Source organism: Chlamydotis macqueenii, chromosome 1, assembly GCF_036417535.1.
Source record: "Chlamydotis macqueenii isolate bChlMac1 chromosome 1, bChlMac1.mat, whole genome shotgun sequence".
NCBI lineage: Eukaryota > Metazoa > Chordata > Aves > Otidiformes > Otididae > Chlamydotis > Chlamydotis macqueenii.
In genome coordinates this window covers 68,048,813-68,074,823 of record NC_141556.1, presented here as the reverse complement: position 1 = coordinate 68,074,823, position 26,011 = coordinate 68,048,813, and the positions used below count along the sequence as shown (strand labels likewise).

The following is a 26,011-nucleotide window of genomic DNA, read 5'->3' as shown; positions in this document are numbered from 1 at the left end:
CTAGTCTCTCAGAGCATTTGATTCAGAGCTCTTCAAAATTCACAGCATACTGTTGACATACAGACATCCTCCTCTAGTGCCATATGCAGTCATGTGTCTTTCTAATGCTACCTCGATTTCAACCCCCACAGGAAAGCTGCATGCTTTGTGAATACGTGTACTCAAAACAGAGTAATAACACAAAAAGAGAAACAACTCATCAGTGCTTCATAGAATTAAATTAATTTCAGCAGGTAATAGGAAAGAAATCAGATCATGCACGACTGCAGAAAAGTGAGAATTCTGAGATGATGTACAGCTGTGAATAATTTTGCTTTGTTAAGGTCCAGTGAAATGAGGCAAGAAAAGAGGACTTTTGACAGAAAAGCTGCAGATTCCATTTCAAACGGAGGAAGAAAGCTCTGATAAACACTATAACTAAAGCAAATTAAAAATACTATGCCAGTGATCTGTTTTGAGGAGAACCACCGTTCTGTGTCCTACTCATCATCACACAACTTTCACAGCCAATGAGTCTGATGCCTTCATTTCTTCCTTTCTCCACTCTGATCTCTAAGATGTCTTACTTCTCCTCACTTACAAGGAATAGACAACTCTTACAAGCAGAGTACTTTTTAATGTAAAGAATTCTACAAAGCCATTTTTGCTCTAAGTAGAATTAAATGAAACATGTATAAAATAGAAAAAAACTATTGGAGGTTGTTATTTTTTAAAGACGACCAAAGAAATTTAAATGGAAACCTCTTTGAACAGAACATATCTGGCTCTGCTGAGCTAAAACTAACCGCTGCTGACTCTATACGCTTGAAATTTTTGTCATTTCCTGATGTGGTTAATGACCAGCATGGTGGCAGAATGAAGACCTGAGGCTCCTGATGGTATGAAACTAAAGAGCCAGCAACACTTCTAGTGAAATTTCTCCTGACTGCCCAGGCACTTTCTCAGTGCTCAGATACACAGCTTCCTGGAGATACAGTATATGATGTAGTGCAAAAAGGTATTTCCATCACAATGAAAAACCCACAGGTACCATAGACTACATGCCTGTAACTAAGTACTGTGCTTTTTTTTTTTTCTTTTAAACAGTTATTGAATAGTATCCTGAGTTTTCTGTATTTGCTTAACTCTCTATGCAATATTATCTATCACTTTCCTATAGAAGGATGATATGTTTAAAATATTTCTTTGGTGGTTAGACACATTCTGTTTAACATAAATTTAGGACTCTGGAAAAAGGACTGAAACAATCCCCTTGGATTTAGTATTTTGTTTTTACTTGATTTTAAAAGGCTACACTTGAGTTGCTACACTGACATGCAATTTTACATGTACGCTCCTAGAAGACTTTTATCTGGATTCATGCCACCAGCCTGCCCTCATCTAATCACCAAGCCACTTTGCTGTGCAGAAATAAGGTTTACAGTACTTCTTTATTACTTCCTATTGCACCAAATTCTCTTTAGTACAGCAAAAAAAAAATCCAGAAATCGTTTTTCTTTAAGATCTGGATTACTTGCTTCAAAAGATGACAGACAGTATAATTAACCACGTGATGCAACCTGTGAGAAAATCTGACAGTAGAAAGCAGGACACTAAAAATCAAGCTTCCTGCACGAGGACTCTTGTTCTACTGTTCCAGCTATTCTTCCAGTCCAGTGCTACGCCACAAAGATAAATTGTTGATAAATAGCATGTTCAACGTTATTCAGCAAACAAGATAGAAATAACAGTGACAAATGAAAGCTAAATGAAAAAAAAAAGTAATTAAGCTGTTTGTTACCCAGTCTGAAGCTAGAAATCTTGCTTTTGCTTTAACAATATGACTCATTCTTTCCTTGAAAAGTATGTGCTCACTACAGCACCTGAGTTTGTCAGTCTTGTTATCTTTTTATGTCTCAACTTTTGTGACATGTATACATAAGAACCACTTAAAAGAACTGTAGTGTATGACTTTGTGGTATTTTTCTATTTTTTGCCACTGCTTCAGGTAATGGCACCAGAATAGTGTTATTTGGCTTGTTACTCTTGAACTCAGCATTAGATAATTCTTTATGTAAAGCTGTCATCAGCAGAGATGCTTAGCAAAAACTCCTTATGGAAAACTGCTTTAATCCTCATGCCTTCCAAGTCTATTTTCTTTACTACGAATCAGTATGACATCCACTCTAGGCCCTTAAGACTTCTGAGCGGTAAGTACATGTCATAACAGCAACAGTGATGCGGATTACGCTATTACGTTCCGGTTCACTGAGTTTGTCAACAGGAGAGAGATGATGAAAGCTTAATAGACAGATGGGAAAATTCAGAGGTTTTGCACTGATTATGGTAAGCAAAGCTGTTCTCAACGAGAACAGATATAATTTAGAGTATTTCTTCCTGTTTCTGGAAGACAGACATACCTAAGGCATTTTTTCCACATATTCAGCTTTTTTTCCAGGAAGGCACATTTGCTTTGATGTCTGAAAAAAAATAACTGCTTTGCACCACTAAGAGAAAAACAAAGTTTTGGCTCTTATAGTAGCTTCCAATGTAGAATGCAACTTCATAGAACAGCTATTTCTTCATATGTTGCAGATTATTAGGCAAACACTGAAATGCATAGGAAAGAGAATGAGTGGTACTGTAACCCCAGCAACTTTCCTACTTGTCCTTAGGAGAACCTTTTCATTGTGTTTCTGGCCAGCAGGGATTTTGTAGTTCCAAGAGCAGTCATTCCATCTATTCCCTTACACTCTTGATTTATTTTAACAAATATATGAAAACCCCAGCAACTAGCCATCATCGCAATCAATTTCTTAAAATTGAAAAAAATCTTTAAAAAAAACCCAATAAATCCACTAAGAAACAATGAAGACAGAATGGACAATCTCTTTAACATCTTATCAGAAAACTCTTCAAAGATCATAACACTTGGCTACCTCAAACTGCAGTCACATCTTCTCTAGCTAAACTTTACAATATGCTCTAAAAGAGAGAAATAAAAGTTATGGTTACATTGTTTGGGGAAAGAGAAATCATGTCAGGTCTCAGAAAAACCACATCCAAAAAGTAGTTCCCCCTCTTGTTTATCACAAATTCCAGCATAGGTGAAGGTATCGATAAAAACCTATAGCCATATGGATTAAAGCAGAAATATCTTTGACAGATGGATTCCATAACATTTAGGGATTTATCGTCCGGACAAAGCACATCAAACTCCAATCAGAGTGGCAACTGGCAAATATGGATTACCCAAGAGAAGCCCTGCTCATGCAAGAAAAGACACTGCGTGTACCTCAGAGCAGAATGCAAACAGGGCAGAAAAGCTTCCTGGCAATTCTGTTCCCCGGGATCTGAAGAAAGGGGGTCATTCAAGGACAGCCCTCCTCTCCTCAACAATTACAAGTATGCCTGTATGACACACTGAATACGGAAGGTATTGATGGACAACAACACGATTAACTTCCAATCTTTTTCCAGTTTGTGGGAGGAAGGAAAATACACAGCCAAGGCCACAAGTGCAACGCCTGTGCCAAACCAAGGTCAGAACACTGACACAATTCAAAGGCGTCAGCAGCATAGCAGCATCGTGGGATTCCACTCACCACCACATTTTTCACAGTGTTAATCAGGATAGAAAAGTCAGATGTTGGTCGGTAACTCAGAACTTCAGTCATTAAGTAGTGGCTTTCTGGGCAAAGACACTGCCTGAAGCAATTATAGTCATTCCTTCGTCAGGAGTCACAGACGCTTTCTACTGAACAGACTTTATCAGCAAAGACTAGAATCCAAAAGGGTTTCAGAGCCTTTCAAAGGCAACTGGGGGTCATTAGATAATGTACTCTGACTTGTATTGCATAGGCCATAGAAGTTTACTCCTAGATACTCTTCTGAAATCTCTAAATCTATATTTAGCAACTGCTTTTAAAAGAGCCATGGCTGAAAGATTTCAAATCATGTTGACTCTTGGTAGGGGTTTTCAGCAGTTTACCACTTTGTACTTCCAACAAATGTATTCTCTTGTTAATTTACTTAACTTGAACCCTCAGTCTTTGGTTCTTTCTGACACACTCAAACTGCACCAAAACTAGTTCTGCAACGTCACTGCAAGGTTTCAGACACAGATGCCATGACAAAAATCAGTTGAAGTAGGTATGACTAGTCTTTTAAAGGAAGTAGTTTTGCACTTAGCAGCGTGTATCAGGGAATATGACTAACATCCAATCTTTTTTCTTCTTGAAGTGATAGATAAAACCAATAATATTTTAACTGTCTTGCTTCAGCTTCCAGTTCCTGTAGTTTTTTTCCCTTGAAAGGCTTCATTGGTAAGTCTTCCCCCATTTTCCTGGTGCACTACAACATTGATTTACAGTGGTTTGATATAAATTCTTTCCTTCAAGTACAAGTTTCTTCTAAGTGTGCACCCTATCCAACCCATCCTCCTACACAGACTTAACCAAATCTCTGATCTTTAATTTTGTAGATCATGTAATTTGATGTGCATTCTTCTGAGATCTCTATTTTAGCTGAAAAGACAACAGTCTTATAAATACCCTTATTAAAAGTGAATACTGACCTTGAGGTGAGGCTGAAGGAAGCAGCAAATCCAGGAAGGAGATGTGAAAGAAAAAAAGTTAGAGTTTGTGAAAACAGCGTCCAGAGACAAGGCAGTTCAAGAATGCAGGACAAAACAAGCAGATTTAAATCAGGTAATGACAGACAGACAGACAATCCTTCACAAACACAGAGCTGCAGGTTTTACAGACATCTAATTAAAAAAAAAAAAAAGAAAAAGAAAAAAGGACCTTTACATTAGATTACACCATTTCACTTAGAGACCATTTTCTGTAGACAAGATGGTCTCCAATACGCAACAGTTCTTGGAAAAGGGAAATAAGCCAACTGTAGAAAACTCTGGATTTACATCACATCACTAGCAAGTATCCTTTATCCAGAATTCTAACTAACATTTTGAAAATGTGGAGTTTGATTATATGAGATGAACTCTAATGTGTTCTTTTATGCCATCTTCTAGGGGCTTATTTTCTCTCCATGAGCTAGACACGCTTTTTATTCACTTCTCCTGCAAAGGACCCAGACTTGTCAAAAGGGAATAGAAGGGAGAAAAACCCCGACCATGGAGTAAAGTCTTGAAGACCTGAAGACTTGTCAAAGCTAAAAGTTAATCTTTCTTAATTTTGACATTGAAGTCGCCCATCCAAAGACAAACAAAAAAAAGCATCTGCTTCTTCTTCCTGCAGTGTTGCTGTCTTAATTCGCCCATATAAGGTGCAATCTAAAAACAATAATGACCAAATAGGCATATTTTTGACAGTTCTCTCCAACACTCTTCAACAGTAGGATTGACCAAAACAAAGTGCTGGAGTTCCCTGTATAACATGAGGTCCCATAGGTTCATTATTGCTTTTTTTTTCCCAGTATCTCCAATATCTTTTCATAGGCATCTGCTGTCAATTTCACTGATAACAGCAATGTAAGCCAACAAGGAGCCATAAACACAGATCTTTTTAATCTGATTTTCAACTTCTTTCTTTTTCAGTCAATAGCAGAGAAGAAAAGAAAATGTCCTTCTGTTCAAAGTGGCAATTTGGTTTCCACGACATGCGCTGTACTTCTCCCATGGCAAAATTTAAGTCTAAAAGGGCAGCATACGGTTTGGAGAAAAATATTTCTATAGGATAGGCTAACCACTATATGCTTTTTTACTCTTGGTATATGGAACCATGTAAATGAAATTTGAAGTCCTAATTTCTTGCATAAATTTTACAGAGAACAATGTAGGACACTGACTTTGTACAAGCAGCAGTTTCAGAGTGAGACAGCGTTTAAAACTGTATTGTTGGTCTGTAACAGAGAAACTAGTGTAAAGACAGTTTCTTTGGCTTTTAAACTAATATTCTTCGAATTAAGTACTTCAAGGACAGTTGTTACAAAAGCTGTGTTATTTGGGGATTTTGGAAAGATGAAACTTGCAAAATGCCAAATACCACATCTCAGTGTTTGATCTTCAAGTAAGTTATAATGTTCTAAAAGCCTCAGCTAATTCATACAGAAAAGCATGTAACTAACAATTCTGACTGAAATCCAAGCGTACATTCTCTAAGCTGAGCTGCAGAACTATGACTGGTCAAATGAATTTAACAAAATGGAACAAAAAAGTGAAAATAAATTCTTGGTTAGATATGGGAATAAATAAGATAAGGGGAAAAAAGCTTGTCTTTTTAATGACTGTTAACTGAATCCAGATTATGAAAGTTTAAGACTGCATTTTGTGTTTCAGGGACGCTTTGTAGTTCCTGGTTCTATTGTAATGATATTATGATATTGTTTCTTCAATTTACCAGCAAAAAAAAAGTACAGGCTAGAATTCAGGATAGCCCTGTAGAATTTGAATGAACCATACTGTTCTTTCAACTGCTATTAAAGGTAGCATCTTTTCCTGGCACAAAATGAAGGCAAAACAGTACCTGAAATGCTATCCTGAGGTCACTTGCAATTTTCTGTGTGCTACAGAAGTATTATTTAGCCAGCTGCATAGGATTTGAATGGAGAATAATTATTGCTACATCTTTGTTTTGTTATAGAATAAATTATTATTTTTTTACAGGGGTTCAAAATATTTTTTCGAAATACAGCTTTTTAGAATAGTCATAATATTTGTCCAAACAAAAATGAGGAATATGTCTGAAAGTACATTAAAATCAGAAGAATTCTGGAACTACGCTATTACTCAAACTAAAAACAAGGCAGACACCTGAAATTGCCAGCTGTTAGGAAGTCAATGGAGATCTGCTACAGGCTGGAGGTGAAGCCTCGGTGCACGGGGCTACATCAGTGAAATTGAGCAGAGGAACGCAGCAAGCATCTGCCCCAGGAAGCAGCCCCAAGCAAGCAGGATCAGATACATACCAAGGCATGCCCATTACAGAGCAAAATAATAATTTTTTAGTTTGTGCTATTTCCCTTCGAGCAAGAACACACACTTGCAGCATTCCTTACAAGATCTAGCAGCAGCGCTTCTGCCCAGCCCCATTAACTGTGTACTCCGATGCAACAGTCACACAGGGAGACAATACAGTTGTAACAACAAGCGGTAGTCTCAGAGAAATCCACTTTCTTTTAAAATGCCATCTCATTAATTTTAAAGACATAGCCGACTTAAATATGATCACTGGGTGCAGATCAAAAAACTTGGTGAGACGTGAACACTTTAGTATTCTAATTAAGAAATATATATATTTAAAAAGCTGTTGATTATTCCAGGTATAATTTTTCCACATGCTTGTACATTATAGGGAGTGGAATGAGTCTGCTACATTAGTGTCAGGTCTCTCTTAGGGAGAAGTTTGTGTAATGATGTCTAGGCAACTTTTGAATTGCACTTGTTTGACAGTGAGTGATTGTGTGTATTTACTCCTTCATCATTCCTTCAAAGTAGTCTGACAGGGAATAACATGCACTTGATCTTCTTTGTGTCAGTCAAAGCAGAAAGACTATTTATGTTTACCACTTTTGACACCTTTTAAGCGGTAAAAAGAATGATGGCTGGTCTTTTCCTTTCTTTTTAGTTGGTATTTAGAGGGATGGAGAAGAGATGGAGAGACAAAGAATAGGAACGTTTGTCTGTGCATCCATGCATGCACCTCTCTGAGAGCACAAACATGATCACAGACAGCCATGGAGAACTAATGTTGCTATTTCACTAGCTTAGTGGCTGTTACTGGATTTTACTTTTTTCTTACTGTACTCCAAGACAATGTAAGGATCTGACACTTATATTTTTACTGTGTTCGTTGTAAAAAAAGGGATTTTTTTAAATTTTTTTTTTTTTTTACTCCTTATATAGTAATTTGTGGGCATGGATATCCTCATATTGCTTAGAGATGTTGACTGAAACAAGCTGCAAGACAGTTTCTGAAGAGATGTAGTCAAGACAGGTAATAATTAAACCCTGATATGCAAACTAGACTCATTATTTACATAATTTTCTTTATCCTCTGATTTTATAATTACTTTAATTATATCATAGCTCTACTGATCTAGCAGTTGGATTGGGAGATATTTACTAATAAAACCCGTCATTGCTACAACACAGGCAGAGTACGAATCATCGGATGACAACTCCTATATCCATTACAGGTAGCAGACCTAGCTGTGAGAGGGAATGCTTGATATCCACCTTAACTTAATGAACAAAACCAAACAGAACGCTAACACTGTAGGAAATTTGGCAGGAAAAGAAGCCTTCAAAAAAGCGCACAATCAGTACTTCTCATGACTTGTAAGTAGTACTCTAGTGTAAGGGTTTTTTTGGAGGATCCAAGATCAGATCCTTAGTCTTGGAACAGTAGACAAACCAAGCTTTCACCCCATTACTGAATTTAACAAAGGAGACTGTCTGTACTCATTTCCATAGAGATGAATCACTATGTAATATTGTTAGTCCTACCTGCTGGAAATAATACTGGGGCAAATACCCAGGCTTGGGTGGTTGAGCGATGGGACAACACAGCAAGCTCATTCAGCCAAAGCCTGCAGCAGCCCTGACCTCTCTCACCATGTCAAGGGCTGGACTCATTGGGGTTCTCTGACCTTGTTTTTTAGAACAGCTGTTTCTGGAATATCACAGAGCTTCAGTTTCTCCCAACACACAGGAAAAGGGAGAGAATGGGAAATAAAAGATAGCTAAATAAAGAACAACTGGAAAAAGGATATCCCATCATATGAAAAAGGTGAGGATGGATTGAGGAGTCACCATAAAATCACTGTGATGGCTTTTATGTTCTTTACAGATGGATTTGCAATTACTGGCAGTGTCTCTCACTCTCTTTTCTTTTCTTAGATGTAGGTTTTAGTGGGCTTGAGTGTTGATCTTAAGGTACTTTTTAACAAAAGCTGACTTTCAGAGGGCAGACACTTGCCTTCTGAAAATCAACATACTTTCAAGCATTTGGTATTAAATATCTGTAAGTAAAGGTGCCTGCATCTTTCATTCTTATCTGTTTAGACCAGTTACGTTGATATAAAATGTATTATTTTTTCCTCTTCGAAACTCAAGGTGAGACTTCAGGCCTAATGTTCATTTTGTATGAAGACAAAAGGAAATTACTTCTTCATTTCCTAGCTTGGAAATGATGAAAATCTTAATATTTAATAGACTTGTATGCTCAGAGGTGGAGCTGGACTAACTACGGGCCTGACCGCTTCTTTCCATTACAAGATCTTGTTCTCAGTTGCTTGCCAAATAATTAACAAATTGTGTTGAAATTTTCCATGGCAGGTGTCAGCCTCACCCAGGATTTTTTGAGGACATTTTAAGCTACATCCTTCACACACTAAAGACAGCATTATTGTGGAAAAAAATTACTCATATGGTTGAAGATTGTATCACTTTACTGTGATACATAGGCTCACATAAGAGGCGAATTAAAATTACATAGCAATCTTCCTTTTGGATAGTCCTAAGTTTTGAGTTATTAACCCTAGAATCTTAATATTCATTTAAGCTAGGGATTTTTGAGGGAAATGGATGAGAACAACAAGAAAAATTCTGACGTGTAATAATACCATGCAACCATGAGATAAACATACTCTATTTGCTTTTATGATTTATGGTACCAAAATGCATTGAAATGTTTTAAAGTGATATTTAATTATTTCACTTTTTCTTATGCCTGAATCAGAGTTCAATTTATTTTTGGAGGACTTTAATGAGCTATGATAATACAGAATTACAGTTACGCTGTCTCTCAAGGTTAACTTTAATGGTGCCGATTATGACTTCATAAACACTTTTTGTTCCTTAATTTGATGTCTCTTCTACTTTAAATTACTTATATGTCCTGATGTGGTTCTTGTTTGGCAATTCTCTTTAAAAAATCATCTACAAATTCACAGAAACAACCAACTTGAAAACCAAAGAGCAGTGGTTTGAAAATACATATTTCAACTTCAAATTGTTGACTTAAGAAAACCTTAGGGCATAATTTACTAGTATAGTTTCCTTTACAGTATTCTAGGAAGCCATAAAGCTGATGGAACATGCAGTTAATTTTTCTCTCCATCTAGCCTTCACAAGCCACTACACAAACATATCACCATCTCACAGACATACAGAATAAGATACTTCCTTCTACTGTCCACATTTTTCAACGCTCATTCTAGATCACCCTATGTTTTTCAATCTTTTATTTTTATTTACTGTTGAGAGGAAATATTTATGTTGAGAAGTATCTTTTGGCTGCTACACATCAAAAGTTTGAAGGTTTCTTCTTGGACAGGGCATCCTTAAATTCTTTTTTAGAAGAACTCAAATCTCTCTTTCGAGATAGCCATCATTTCCAGCTGTCCTTAATGGGACTGCTGCTATTCCAGAGCCAGATATTATCTTACTGGTTCCCAAATCAAAGTCAAGTTTCCTTCAGGAAAAAAAAATGGTGGTGCCCGACGTCCTTACAAGGATTTCCTATCATCTATAGCGAGCATGCCAAATTAAAATAAATTTCAAGTCTGTGACTGGAACCAGGACTTCCATGTACATTCACTCAGTGCTTACTTCTGAAGCAACAGATACATGTGTATTTACTGCCACCTCTCAAGTACATGCAGATCCAGATCTTATTTGCAGAACATATGCATACAAATAATTCTGTGTGTAAACTACCTATCTGAGGCTGTGATGGCGATGAGCTAGATGATTAGCATAATTTTTCTTTCTTTTATCTTCTTCTTTTTCTTTTTTTTCTTTTTTTTTTTTACAGTATAATAATTACAATAAAACTCAAGAATAAGGCAATACTGACCTCTACCAATGACACATTTTAAAACACTTGAATTTTATCTGGTTCAGGCAGAATTTATAGCAGAGATTAGAACCAAAGGTAAAACAGAGCAAGAGAATTAGAATTAAAAGCAACAGCTTCTGTTACGTTTATATTACGGAGAATAGCAGCAAGCCTCCTTTGGACTGTGGTCATAACCACTGTGACACGTGTTGAACGCAGAGACTGTTAGGGCTTGTGCTTGACAGAACTAGTTCCTGTTTGACCTAAGAAAAAAAGCGTAATTGAAGCAGACCCAAACAGCAGCAGCAGCAGCAGCAGCAGCCGGGCAGCCAGCAGTGACATTCCACCCCGTAGGAAACAGAAGCCTTATAGAGCACTCACTTTCCCAGGAAGTCCCACACAAACCCCCCTACGTGTTGTGGTGCGGAGACCGACACCTGGTAGGGAGGGTGCAATTTGCGGGAGGCGTGCTTTCTGAGAAAAGGCATAGTCAAAAAAACCCCCGCACGTACAAAACAAAACAACTCGTGGAACCAGGACGTGACAGTATAAATGGAAAGAAAAAGTGAGGAAGGAAACAAAACACAAAATGAAAAGTTACAGAGAGACAGGAGATTGTGGAACGGCAATACAAAAAGCAAACAGTTAGTTATAAAGAAAGTGAATAACCAGACAGCTACAAAACCCTCTACACCACCGCAATCTGGGGACAGAAACAAAACTTATAGGGCTGTCCACCCACAGAAGAAATACAGACTTATGGCCCACCTTCCTGTAAGAAAAAGCAAAATCCTGCCCACAGAGAACAGAAATTAATGAGCTTGTGCTTTCAATCTCATGCTTACTCAAGAATATTTTTCAAACTTTTGCATAGCATGCACAACATTTAACACATTATTTGTTGGTGTCTTTTCTCCCATTCACAGCTCGAGCACAACATCCCCCACCCAGTAATCGCAACAGTTACTGAAGAGTGTAAGCATTTCCCTCTTTATTTTAATTTGAGTTGAAGGCAGCTTTACCACCATAAAAAATGCTTAAAAGAAGAGTTTTCTGCTTCTCATTTCTTCTTCTCCTCCTCCGTTCCCCTGTACACACCTCCCTAATAGGTGACTCATTTCCTCTCTCCTACAGATGAAACCGTGTTACTATCTCTCTTCTCCTGATGACGTATGGTCTAGTTGTCATATACAACTAGCATACGGAAAAACTCCCAGGAGAGCTTTTCTCTTTTGAAAAACCTCATTTTTGTTAGTACAGTTATTCTCTGAATGTGACTTATTTATTCTCATCTTGCTGTACATGGAATAATAACGGTTCCCGACAGGCACAGCAATATTCACTTTTCTGCTTGCCGACAAATGCTTGCAAGCACTACGGTTCTTCTTTGCACAGCAGAGTTTGAACAGCTGTAGAAACATTAGAAGTCAAGATAATTTCTAGCTTGTTCTGCATGGACCACAGTTTAGGAAGGACTTTTATGAGGCAAAATGATCTATTCTTGTCAGGAAAACAAAACTCTATCTCTAAAACATCCATGTAACATGCCCAGATAGATCGGTTCAGCCATGAAAGAATACTTTATAAACAGCATAGTAGATAAAACCAGGAGTAACCCATACATTTAATAGGCATGTTAAAAACTCCGCTTTGTGTAAAAACTCACAAGGAGAAAGCAAGCTTCCAGAGAATAGAGGTTTGGGGAAGCAGGTGAAAACAACTAAGGACAAATAAAAATTTCAACAATTATTCGGAAAAAGAGAAATTACTAGTCAAAACCTTGTCACAAAGTATCTAAAACTTTGTATCTTTTTCTCCAGTGCTGTGATTATAGTACAGTTCCACCTGAAAAATTATTTCAGCTGTTGATACTTCAGTGATTCACCACACTACCAGTATGCACCTTAGCTTTCCAGATCTTGAAGAGCTTTTCCCTCTCCACTTAACAGTGGCTAGAGAACAGAAATACTCTTAGATTATTTTTTTTCCCCTTGATTTACATAGCTGTTGGCAATCCTATGATAACAAAAGCAGTCTTTTCTTTGACATAGTTGAAATATCTATTCTAATAATGAGAATTAAAAGAAGACATATACTATTTTATCTCAGTACTAGCTGAAAAGACTGCAAGTTAAAAAGAGAGGAGCACTCTATTTTTTTATAAGAGTGAAGATCAGGTGGTAAGAAGGAATGGATAGCACTGAATAGTCAAAGGATTCACCAAATTGCTATGGAATGATGTCCAGTCATTTGGGGGCTTTATACTTTCATTGATATAGTAAGGGTTTGGTCTGTGACTGAAACAGCAAGAAAGTAAAACTGTTACATGAAAAACAGTAATTGCTTTGCAGATCTCTGGAACTGCATCTTTTCAAATAAAAAGTTCCTTTCTAAATCTTTGAAGACTGTGTGCCAATGCTTTTATTTGTAAAACACAAGGAGGCCCACTTAATTTCTCTTCTTTGTTATTTTTCTTGGTAGAGCAAACTCTTGACTATAAGCCACATATATGTGTTTATTCAGTGTTTCACCCTGCAAGTCCCAATCTTGATTAGTTTCTGAATGCTAGTGTAATAAAAAAAAAATTGGAATTGCATTAAAAGTGTACAGAAAAGTCTATTCCTGGGATTCTGATCTCCTCTAGGAATCAAGCTGAGAAACGATGAAGACTTCTAACTTGCTTTTCCTAAACAGTAGTTACTTCTGCACGTAGAAATAATTAATGCCCTATGAACCGTATTTCTTCCCCATATCTTACTTCTACTAGAAGTTTGTTGCTTATACTCTGATTGCTATGCAAACTGTACGCCCTAAGATGATGATATAATGAACTTCACACTCAAGACGGGTATCTCCAAGGGACTGAAAAAATCACACAGACAAATATGACTTGTAACTGCTATTTAGCCTTTTCATGTCTATACTTAACGCATCTACTCTATTGCCTGAATGTTCTGCTGAATACATCACGTATGAATGGGCTGAAAATTATATCACTTAGAAAAGAAATGAAGACAGTTAAAAAGGACATATCCTCATGTTTGGATTTTCAAGCTTACATCATAGGTAGAGAATTTTGGTTAAATAAAATGACAACTTAAAGAAAACTAACAGGATACCTTTTACAATCACAAAGACAGAAGACACTCAGCTGACAAGCTAAACTGTTTCAGAGCTCTGTCACTTTCAAGGAAACAAGAACGGACTTCTTAGAGAAGAGTTTTTCAAGTCATTCAGAGAGGCCCATAATTTGACTATTATCAAGACAATGGACAATCATCATGGCCATCACACAGAACCTGAAATGCCCTCTACTCAGTTCCCCTAATATTCCTGACTCCAAATGCAAAGCAGTTACATAGTGGTGGGATAGAAATTAGAAAGACTACTCTGGCACAAGGCAAATGGGAATAAACAAATTTCCATTCTGCTGTTTCAAGTTAGTGATTCTTCACTGTGAATCGTAAAGTAAACAAAAATCCCCAAACAAGTATTACTGCCTAGAAACTCCCTCTTGGCCCACAGTAAGTAAGAAAAAGACAGAAAACAGAATATGTTTCAGGTCTTTCCCAGGATCTACTATTTATAATTGTGACATGAATGTTGTGGAATCACAATAAAATATGATTTTTGTTTGGGACATTAAAAGTCTAGAAAAAATATCTGAGCACCCTTGCTCCAACTGAAAGATGGAAAATGCAGAAAAGTGCTGAATCACCTTTCATTTCAATAAAAGCAAATCTGTTCATTCAGCTTCACTTGAGCCAAAGTTTACCTGTGTCCATACCAGTACAAAGAGTTTCAGTGTCATTTGTCAGAAGAACCTGAGTAACTATTACCACAAGAGCTTAAAAGTAATTTTCTGTATTTGTTTTTTGGAGAACCATGCCTGAGGAATTTATTAAATCAAAAGAACAAATTGATCGCCAAACACATCACAGTGTCAACAATTTTTTCTGCCATCTCCATTCCCTTACAGCTACATCTACCCTTCTAGTTCTATCTATATCAGCCCTATTTTTGAGCAGCTAGGTAATGAAAGCACACAATAAGACACCTTTTTGCTTACAATCTACCAAAATAAAGGACTTAGGGCAGAAATAAACAGACTTTCCCAAAATAGGCATTCTAAGGTTTTTAAGACAAAAAAATGGACTGTCATCTCTAACTTCAATCAGCTCTTTTGCTCCTCTAGTAACTTTATACCATTCTCACCTCTCTAGTTCTGCTATCTTCTTATCCTTATCATTCTTCTCATTTTCCATCTCTTTCAAGATTTCAAGAAGACGATCCACTTCAGCTTGAGCCTTGCTAGATTCTTCCCGATACCGTGTTACCTCCCTTTCCAGCTGTTGCATACGATCGCTCAGCTCTGGGCTGGCCCTAGCCTCCAGTGTTGCCTCATGAGCCTGCAAGAAAAAGGTTCAAGAAAAAAGAATTCATTCACACATATGTATTTTACAGATACTGTGATGACTGCAAAACGCTACTTAGATATGTATTTCAAAGTGGCACAAATTACACACAAATAAGTACACAGTGCATATGCTACTTTTAAGTATTGGGAAATACTTTCTAGGAAAAGAAAAATTCAGAAACAAATATAATTTTTAAAATTCAGTCTGAAAAAATTTAAGTGATTTTTTGATCTGAAACACGATCGACAGAAGAAAGAAGTAAAAATATGAAAAAGTTTAACTTTTTTGAAAGGAAATAAAAAGAAAAGTAAGTGTGAGTGAGCATAAAAATTTCTAAAACACACTTCCAAAACAGTGATATGACTGTAGAATGAGTTACCTGAGGTATTTTTAACCTAGATAATATAGAAAAACAAATGACAAGTTAATAGCCTTCAATAACTACATCAGTATGCAAATTGACAGATTTGCACAGATGGTGCTGATGCACTGAAGTCCTTGCTCATTATCTGAGCCATATAGACTAGGACTAATTTCAGTATGGCTACCTACTGAAAATATCTTCACCTAGTAATCTAGGAAATATGTTTTTTAAAATTACACTATGAGGACAAAATAACCAGAGGATTGAGGATAAAATGACCACAACTAAGAGCAAAATTAGTTCAACAGTTCCCAAGTATATTAGAGACAAAGAAAAGGTAGTATTTACGCTGGAGTTTAAACCAGCAGACTAAGGACTATTCTTACTCCGAAACAAACCTACAACAGAATGTAAGACTACAGATTTTTTCACCCTGTGTGCAGCTGCGGAAAGTTGATTTACAAAATGCCAATGTTCTGCTCCAAAGCACAGTAAGTCTAAATCCAATAGTATTGGACTCTGCTACTTTTAAAAGTAATTGGACAAAACTGTAGCAGCATAATACTCAGGGTTAGATGCCACTGCTTCCCAAGAACCAAGTAACAGCAAAAATACACTTGGCTAAATCTGTTTAGTTATTCAGTAAAATAAGACTGGAGGAAAATATCTGTTCATTGACCCCAAATTTTTGCCTTGAAGTCTCTTGTTTTTATTCAGCTCCATTAAAGCCAAGGCCACATTCTAGTGAAATCCAGGAGAATCTCAGAGTATTCTTCCAGACTGAAGAAGGCCTTGACATCTGTCTTTACTGGGACTATGACCTTGGGATGGATCTGGGTTTCCCATATGTTGGAACACTTCATGTTCCAAGGCATTGTCCCTGCAGCTCCTGCCTGAGGGTTGATGCTAAACTGTTTTGGTTTTTTAGGTTTTTTTTTTGAAGCAAGAATTCCAGAATGCTGGAAAATCTGCACAGCATTTTATCCTAGAACAAAATGCCTGGCAATTCCCAGGTCTTCCAGGTAGATCTCAGAAGGAGTGCACAACAACCATAGATCCTAGAAGAATAGAACCCTTTCAAAGGCAATGCGTTTAGGAAGACTTAAAAGGCTCCCCACTTCTGTGAGACTTTCAAACGACACTCCACTGCTCCTCTGCCACTGAGCTGCAAGTCAGAAAATCCTTCTTTGGATCTTCTGACTGAGATCCAGCTGCAAGTGCATCCCTGGTGAGTCTGGAAGCCTTGAGAAGCCTTTTGGAGTTAGGGCTGTCTATGCTTCCAGATGCCTTACTGCCCCATAACCCCAATAAGCACTTTGAATTATAAACCCTTGGAAAGGACTCCGTAGGGTAAGTGGAAGTCTAAATAAGGTGTTGCTAAGATGAGGCAGACTCCAGGAGAACAGGGCAGCAATGAGACTGACATTGCAGTGTGTCAGCTCCATGAACAGACGCAGGCATCAGGGAACATACTCTGTTGTGCGAGGAGAGTGTTCCTGAAATGCCTTATTGGGATTTCCATCCTGCAGGAAATCTGAAATATTTTATCTCATTTCCTTTTCAATTCTACCTAAATTTCAATAAAAACTCCCTCCTCACCTCCCAAATGGGGCTTTGCAAGAACCTGAAATATTGTTTGGGGGGGGCATCTGTAAGTCTACTGGGGGGCATCTATTTTCTCCTAAGAGACACTATGTAATGGAGTTAAGTCTGGTTTTCACCAGTTGCACTAAATCCAGTTGCACTAAATCCAGTTGTACTGATTTAGGTGTGTTTCCAACATCTCAACTTGTTTGTTTTAACAAATACTCCTCCATCCTCTTTAAAGTCATCCAAAATACATAATCAGATAATCAAGAAACTTCCTTAAAAAAAAAAAAAAAACAAACAAAGCTAGGCTGCTAGCCTGGATTAATAAACTCTCTAATTCAAAACAAGTTCTAAGACTTAATGCAATTCTACTGTCAGGACAATCCTCCTGATTTATACTACTCTGTGCTAATAAAAGCATCTCTACAACAACCCAAGAGACACTACTGAGAACAGGAAATCAATTTTCTTTTTTAGAAAATTAGCCAACAAGTCAGTGTGTCTGGTTCTTATAGAATGAAAAGGCTATTTACACGACATAAATTATTAGTTAAGACACGTAACACATGTTATTTGTATATAATGCACATAAGTATGGATACTTTCACCTAACACAAAGAGAACGTTATGTGATATGGTGTAAACTGGAGACCACTTCCTGAGTTGTGAATTACTGACTGAGTGACTTTGCTCCATCTTGTGGGTTATGTACAAAATATGTGTTACATGACCATATCTAAAATCCTACTGGATTCATTTATTGTATAGGAGAGAAAACCAATGCATTTAGAGGTTTCCCACAAACTCACATCAAGATCTGGAACAGATGAAATTGGCTACTTTCCCAATGTAACATTGTATGAAATAATTCAGTAGTATTTTTTTTAACCGAAAAGAAAGTTGAACACAAATAATGAATTCCTATATTCACAGTAGAAAAAACACATACAACTTCCCTCGCCCACCAAAGGTGTACAAAAATTCCCAAATAAGGCAGTAACTTCATTTTCAAAACAGAATGGACATATAAAGCAACAAATGCACTAAGACAGTTTCTGCTGTATTAAAAGACCTTAAGAAGTGCATTTTGATAGCTTCAGCTTCCAGGTCTGCCTGAGACAGTATTCCTAAATCTGCAACCTCTTAATATAGTTACAAACAAATACAAAAATGTATAACAGTATGATAAAAATTTAAATAAATGGAAAAAGTAGCTTTCTTAGGGTGAAGGGAACATTGCAGTCTGACAAATGAGAAATAAGAAAAGGTATGTTTACACAGGCCACTGAGTTTACCTGACTACAGGCTATTTTAAACCTCTTAACTGTTACTACTGATGCTGTCATTAGCTCTCCAAGTCTGTTCCAGTGTGGAGTCAAACAGGTGAATTTAAGCTGCTTTCAAGAGCACAATCAAACTTGCATGTTTGATTCTGCATTGATCTGCATAAGAAACACAGTCACATTTTAGTAGAACCTGAATCAGAACCTTCATTAAGCTGTGTTTCTATTAGCAAAGCTCATCTGATCAGTATTAGTATTTTCCAGCATGAATTTAATTTCAAATTCTTCAGGGCTGAGAATAGTTTAAGCTTACTACTCAGTTCAAGCTTACTACTCTGGATATGCTCTTAAAGTTCTTAAGAGTGACTATAAACTAAGGGGTGGGTTAACAGCTTTATGCTTTTCTGCTCTTAACCATCATTTCCCATCTGGAATGTGGTAAGTGATGGGGCGAGTGCTTCAGGTACCTAAAGAATAAAAGAAAGCATGATTGTTCCTTGAATAAATGTACTGTAACTTCTATTGCTTCCACAGAAAATCAGCTGACAAAGCCAACTTCTACAACTAAAACAAAGATGACCAATGTTTCACAGAAGTAACCACTATTTACAGATGGAAAGGAGAAAATGATAAAACACATTTAAAAGAATTTTCTAAGTTGATATTTCTCATGCCAAAAAGTCTTTACTAAGAGCTCCGAAAGGTGATTTTACACAGCTTAAAGTGTGCTAAAGGCTGGGAAGAAAACAATAGCACAGACCTAATTTAAAAGTTCTAAAATGTAAGAATTCCAAACACTACAACTAAGATTAGACTAATATTCCTAAAAGATTAACTAAATCAAACAGCAAATAATTCTCAGCAAACACTTTCTACTTTTACCTATTAATTTAGACTGCAAATTTGGTTTAACATTTAACATACAAATGTTGCCAAGAACTTTTGGCTACAAAGCAGAAGTTTCCAAGAATCTGAAATCCCATTTTAATCCACTCTCCTACCTCCACGTGTGCCTCACATCTCCTAAAAATAATAAATGCACACACAAATACAAAAATATATTATGACTACTTATTGCAAAAGATAAAAATGTATAACCTTTTCTTTATTTTTCCCACTGTGAAGGCAGCAATTCAAGTGATAAAAAGTGTGCAGTCTTCTATAGTGTCTTTATTAGTTTCAATAAATTACAAATCTGAAAAACAACCAGACTTGCTCCTACTTCAGTTCCAGTGCTCTAAACACCATGTACTATACCAGCTTTCAAAAAGGCTGTACTGGTAGTCAGAGATTCAGAGAATTCTCTGATATACTAGGTACCAGAAAAACTTGAGCCTGTTATAATGAGTCGTTTGTTATCTTAAAATTGACAAAATCTTTTAAATGGTTAGTCTCTGCTAATGTGACTGTAAATTTCCGACACTGAATAAGCAAGTATTTGGTTGGAATGGTTTAATAAAGAAGGCTGAAAATCTAAATAAGAGAAAGATGCCTTGAGAAAACTCATTACTGAAAAAAAAATCTGTTCAGAAAGATATGAGTTCCCACAGTCATTATTGAACTTAACAATTTGCTCGTCGGAGTTTACACCAACACAAAAAACGTAGAAAGACAGCAGGGAAATGCCAAGATGACAGCCGTCTTTGTGAGCATACGTGAGCCCCCTTACCCATGCCTCCTCTGTATCAGGCTTTACTCACCTGACCACAGGCTACTATTTTACAGAAACAGCGCTTCACTTAATGCATAGAAGGGATTTGCTCAAGTAATGAGCAGATATTTTGTATTTGTTTTTTTAGTGTATGCCTCTATGCTTTATTTACTCTAAATTACACAAATGACACACACATAAAAATTCCCAATTTTCTTTCTATCATACTAATCATGACTGTAGACTATTTCTTGGCAAACAGTAACTTAACTTCACTCTCAACACCATCAATGGGAAAAGAGGATGCCTTATTATACATGTTCTGCAGGTGAAAAATTGAGTTGCAAAAATATCCTGCCTTATTCTCTTAATGCTTTCCTACTATTGAAAAAAAAATTATCATATAATTTCTCTAGATTATTATAATCTTTCTTATATAATTCTGGCTCATTCTTTGAGCATTTTTCACACAATACTGAGGACTGCAAGACTCAGCAGACAGTAATTTAGTTATAAACTATTATAACAACTACAACACAATGAAAAAAGGCCACACAATGTTGCATCAGCCATTTCCTAGGTTTTGGGTATTTAATTTTTCAAAATGAATGTTATCCTAACAAGGTTTCTGTGAGGGGTAGATGAGGTAAGTTTAATTTTTTAGATATAAGAAAATCAGAGGGAAAAACTCTCCAACTTTCCATTGCATGAGGTGATTCTGACATTGTCATGCGCAATCTACAGGACTGGAGCTTTAAAAGGCACCACATAGCCTCTTCTACCTTATCCTCTATGTTGGCTATATCATACTGGGGAATAAAAAACACAGTTTCTTCCCACATTTTGTATTTTCTGACTTCAGACTAACGGGGAGTCTCAGAAATTCTGCATGCTATTAAAGGTTTAGTAGAAAACACGCTCTTCTGGGCACAAATTCTCCTGCCTATATGCACCAAGTACAACCCTTTTGTACTATATCTCATTTCCCCAACCTTTTATCAACATTACTTAGCCAGGTTCAAATTCCACTCCTCTTATCCAGACAGATTCCACTAATCTACCAGTTATCCTCATCTTCTTCCTATCACTTTTTTCAGGTTTGGGGGCTTTTTTTTTTACAGTTAGTTCTATGCAACAACACCTGTAGTCCCATGTCTTCTGCCCACATGCAACCTCCTCCTCATACTATGTCTTCCCCGGGCCCCAGGTTTGGTACAATTTTCCTGGTAATCCTAGCCACTCCTTGCCCCAGCAAAATCCACTCTGTTTTTCTCCTCCCAATGGTTAACTTAATCCTAACAGATTATTTATCCTGACCTGTTCTGCACACTGAGATGCTGATTCCTGCTTCTGCTGTATTTTTATCAAGCAGCTGCTTGGAACCAGCATGGTATTTGGTGAAGAATCCACTTACTATTGCCGCTGCCTGCTCAAATGACCAGACCTAAAAGAGGCCGTGGCAGTGGAGAGACAACAGGAAAGTCTTCCTCCCTCTTCAGAATGGGGTATAACCAGGGCAGGTAAAATCTCTGGGAGGTTTCATTGCTAAATCTACCTCTCTACTGAGCACATACAAATGGACAATTCATTTAACTTTTAGCTGATTTACATATATTTGAATAGGTGCATCAAAAAAATCTGGTATAAGGTCCAAATAACTTAATAAAAAATTACTAGTGTTAAAGAAAAAATTAAAACCAACATATTTCTGCATTTTGTTCTTGAAAACAGAGCTGTTACAGCTGAGAGTTTCTTTCAAAAAGACACAAACTGAACAAATTCTCAGACTGAATCAAACAATGTAAGAAACTTCAGCTAAAAGATTTTAAAAGTACGCATAAACAATTGGTAAAAGAATCTATTTAATAGGATGTATTAAACAAGTTTAGTAACAGACTATATCAGCGTAATCTACAGGTTAGAAGGCTGGCAAATTATTTTATAGTGGAAGAATGTATCAATTTACCAGAAAAGTCTTGAGTCTGCTTTTCATACCTCAACACACAAAACCTTTGGGGAAAAAATACTCTCTGTCATTAAATACTAAATAATGAAACCCTTCAAATGCCATACCCAATCTTATATCCTTTAAGAAAATTATAGTGTTTTTTTTTCTAATATTTGTTCACCAAATACCTTAGAATATTTATTAATGAGTGTTTTTACATATAATAAATAACTCAAAATGCAGTGTAGGAGTTTTTATGTCCTAGCTGACTACTCACTGTTACTCCTAATAGTCCTAACAAAATACTTTTCCCTGTTGCACACCCTAACTCTTCTCTCAAATCTAGTTCCATAAAAGCATTACATTATCTGCTCTATTAAAATAATTTCTAATACAGGATGTCACAAAAATTGAACTATTCAAAGCACGCAGCAATTCTCTGACCTTCAAACAATGATTGTCAAGATAGACAGGTACATTTACCCTGAACATTGTCAAGAGTAACACAGATATCAATCTCCTGAAAGTTTTGTAACACGGTTTTTTTATGCACACAGTCACAAAAGAAATCTCTGATGAAAACCACCTTGGATTACGTAATTTACGGTGTCAAGATATTATTATACAAACACTCCTTGAAGGGAGTGCTCTTTGACATCAAACAGAAGGCTGGTAATAGGATCCAAAATTAAACTGACAGTACCAGTGAGCTTAATGGTTACACAGGTTTTTAAGCAATCTTTTATTTGCCATAACTTAATTATTATTTCTAATGTGCTGCTGTACATGGTGTTACAGAATACTTTCACGCAAGAAGCTTGATTTGCATGGAAATTCTACTTTCTTGCTCTGAAAATGCATGGACAATGGAGATGAAAGAAAAGCTACAGGACACTTCAAGCAAGTACAGCAAAGGGAAACAAAAACATTGGCACAATATTAAGCTGACCAAACAAAAATGTCAGACTAAGGCAGCCAAAAAGTAAAAGCATCTTAGAAGGCTTTTTTGAGCATGGCTGGTCAGACATACCATAGCATTTTGTTTGTATCTATACTATCCATACCTACTACTAAAGTAATTCACCAGTATACTCTGCATTGGCCCAAATATAAAAGCACAGGTGAAGACACATGCAACACAGAAAATTAAACGGGGTTGGCAATAGCCTCTCAGTTTGCCAGGGAACTTACTGGCTTGGATGGATGACTCAATAAAACTTCAGGGTGCTAAAGGGAGAAAGAAGATAGGAAAAGATGGGGAAAATTTGGGATAGGAACAGTGTGAGAGAGAAAAAGAAAAGATGTAACAAGAAAAGAATTTAAAGTAATAGCTGCAACATTAATTTACTAAGACAACAGAATCTTAAATTGTGATTTTAGCATGCACTACTAACCAGCATTCAAAACAGGAGAAACACAGAGAGTTACCCTTGTGTGAGTTCCAAACTTGATCTTGATTTCTCAGTTTAACAGTTTCATTCAGTCCTTAAATAACATAGTCCTGTGTCTGCGTTTACAGATGGCAGTTTTACAGGTTGAGCAGGACTTTAATTTCTAGTCCTTCACTTATATCAATTACAAGCTAGCTAAATGGTTTAGAAAACTAATTCAGTAACCAACACTATCTGAATGCTGAACACAATTGCTGGGTTTTTACTTTTATTTTTATAAGACATCCTGATTTCCCCAGTAGTCTGTCCTTCTAGGTTGCCACACTGAATCTGTCATTTATCGTCCCTTCTGTGAAAAAACAAATAAACAGTTGACAAAAAAAAATAGCATTTCTATCTCATCTACTAATAGTTCAGTTGTGGTAGGAAATCCACGTTCATAAAAATAAAAAGCACTAGAACTTGTATTAGACAGGCCGAGCTAAATATTGGGAAACACAGAATTTGGGTCAACACTTCTTTTAGTCATTTCTTCCTGTCTTTTGAAAGATACTATCCTGCAGAACTTGAAGGAAGAACACCACAGCAGAAAAAAAAAAAAGATCCTCTGAGTGAGCCTGTTGAATCTAGAGGTATTTTCCTGGCAGGGAATCACTGCTTACATTCTCTGATGAAAAGTTCCAAGAACTGCACCAAGGGGAAGTTTGTTAATATATGGTTTTGGACTCTTTCTTTTCTCTAATCTTGATCCTTTTCAAATAAGGAAAATATTTATAGGGAGAAAAAACTACATACTGGAAACCAAGACAAAAATCTGCTCATCTTTGCTGGAACAAATTCTACCTATTAGTTGGTCTTTCCCAGATTAGAAAACCAAAATGAAACAAAGCATATTGACTGGGAAAGACAAGGCAGAAAAAGCTAGGAAGAGAGCATCCTAAAGAAAAACAACTAGAAGAAAACTTTTTCACTGTAAAACTATTGCATTTAAATACAAGTCTGAAAAAAAGAGTTTCCTAAGGCAAAAAAACCCCAAACAACCTCACACAGCATAAAACCACTTCACAGAAAACAGGGAGAGAACCCCCTGTCTGTGATTTCCCCCTAATGATTCCATCTCGGCAAAAAAGGAGACTATTTAAGGCAGCACACCAGGCCATGTAAACTCAACAGGGATTCATGGCTTGCTTTCAGCATTCAGAATCTCCCACAGTATCTCCTGCTGGCAGCAGGCTGACAATTCAGCATAAAAGCAATGACAGCAGAATAAGTAGAACATTAAGCACACAGATTTGCACAACCATAGTAGCATTTTTTAAAAAACTCAGTCCTGAATATGAAAAACACTGCAGTTTAATTCGCTATGACAGGAATCAATATAAAATAGTCATCAGTAAGAAGAGGAATAGCAACAATGAGAAGTAGACACCTTGAGTCAGACAGTGGAGATGGCTTACATGGAAAGAGAAATAATACCTTTCAGCACGCCTGCACTCCAGTTGGTTAATAATATTTCAGTTTAGTGTAAAGTTAAATACCTTTTCCAGAAAAACTGGAAGCTTGCACTGTTCATTATTTCTCAAAGGTGCACTGTTTAGAGATTAGCAAGAGTTTTTTCCAAGGACTGCTCAAGTCTTTTTTATCTAATGTCTTAACAGTAGTCCAATTCAGTCTCTTCTGTCAGCTTCTGAACTTCTAAGGCTAATAGATTTAACTGAAAGTACTCAAACTGTTCAGTGGAAATAAGAGGCAAGGGAAACAAGATTGATGTTAGACACAGCTCCATTCAAATTGTAAGGGCAACAACCGAAAAGAAAAAGCTTTTGGCCATTTGCTGTTAGTAGCTACAGAAGAGAGTACTTTCTGCATGTGATTTATGCAAAACAGCGCTAAGATAATGTAATAAAATTCTACATAATAAGCCTCTAATTTGGTTTGAAACAGAATGTTCTTATGTTTTAAGAGGTTTATGCCATTAGTTTTAAGGTTAATTGTGACAGTTATTTGCAATGGTTTACAATGCAGGTGTGCAAAACTGAGTTTTTAGAAGCTTTATATTGGAGGTGGATTATCTATCATAATTGTTTCAAGGATGACAAGAAACTAATCCACCTTGAAAATGTCAAACTGCCTGAATAAATATCTGCAATGCATTTAAAGAGAGAAAGTCTTTTAAAAATACATTTTTCTACTTTTCTGCAAGCGACAAAAAAACATTAGCAAATTCAAAACAGCTGGAAAAAAGGTTATTAAAGAAATATCTGAACTTACTCATAAGCATAAAACATATTCAAATGGTTGCTAACTGTATTTTCTTGAGGAACTAAGAGTAACTGTGACTTGGTTCTAGAAAGCAAGGAGGATCAGTGGTAGAAGTGAGTTGTTTCCTACAGCTTGAGGAAAGCAAATACACACTTAATTACATGAAAGCATACCTGGGTCCTAGAGCTTTGATTCCTTTATAAAAAGCCATTGTAGACTAACTTCTTATCATTAAAAAAATCTCTCAATTAAATTTGAATTTTCCCTTGAACAAGAATGTAGTAGCTCAACATGACACAGGTTTTAAAAAAACAAACAAG

At 36.6% G+C, this 26,011-nt stretch overlaps 1 protein-coding gene across 4 annotated transcripts in view; it reads right to left on the bottom strand.

Moving 5' to 3' along the window:
* The window catches only part of ERC1 (ELKS/RAB6-interacting/CAST family member 1), a 294,214-nt gene that overhangs the window by 148,913 nt on the left and 119,290 nt on the right, over positions 1–26,011 (bottom strand). For 3 of the 4 annotated variants that reach the window (XM_086755591.1, XM_086755602.1, XM_086755595.1), the window contains exon 12: positions 15,000–15,193. In XM_086755591.1, the coding sequence (XP_086611717.1) occupies positions 15,000–15,193 (194 nt within the window). Of the gene's footprint in view, positions 1–14,999; positions 15,194–23,229; positions 23,266–26,011 lie in introns of all 4 variants that reach the window. The other variant, XM_086755609.1, reaches the window with a different exon arrangement.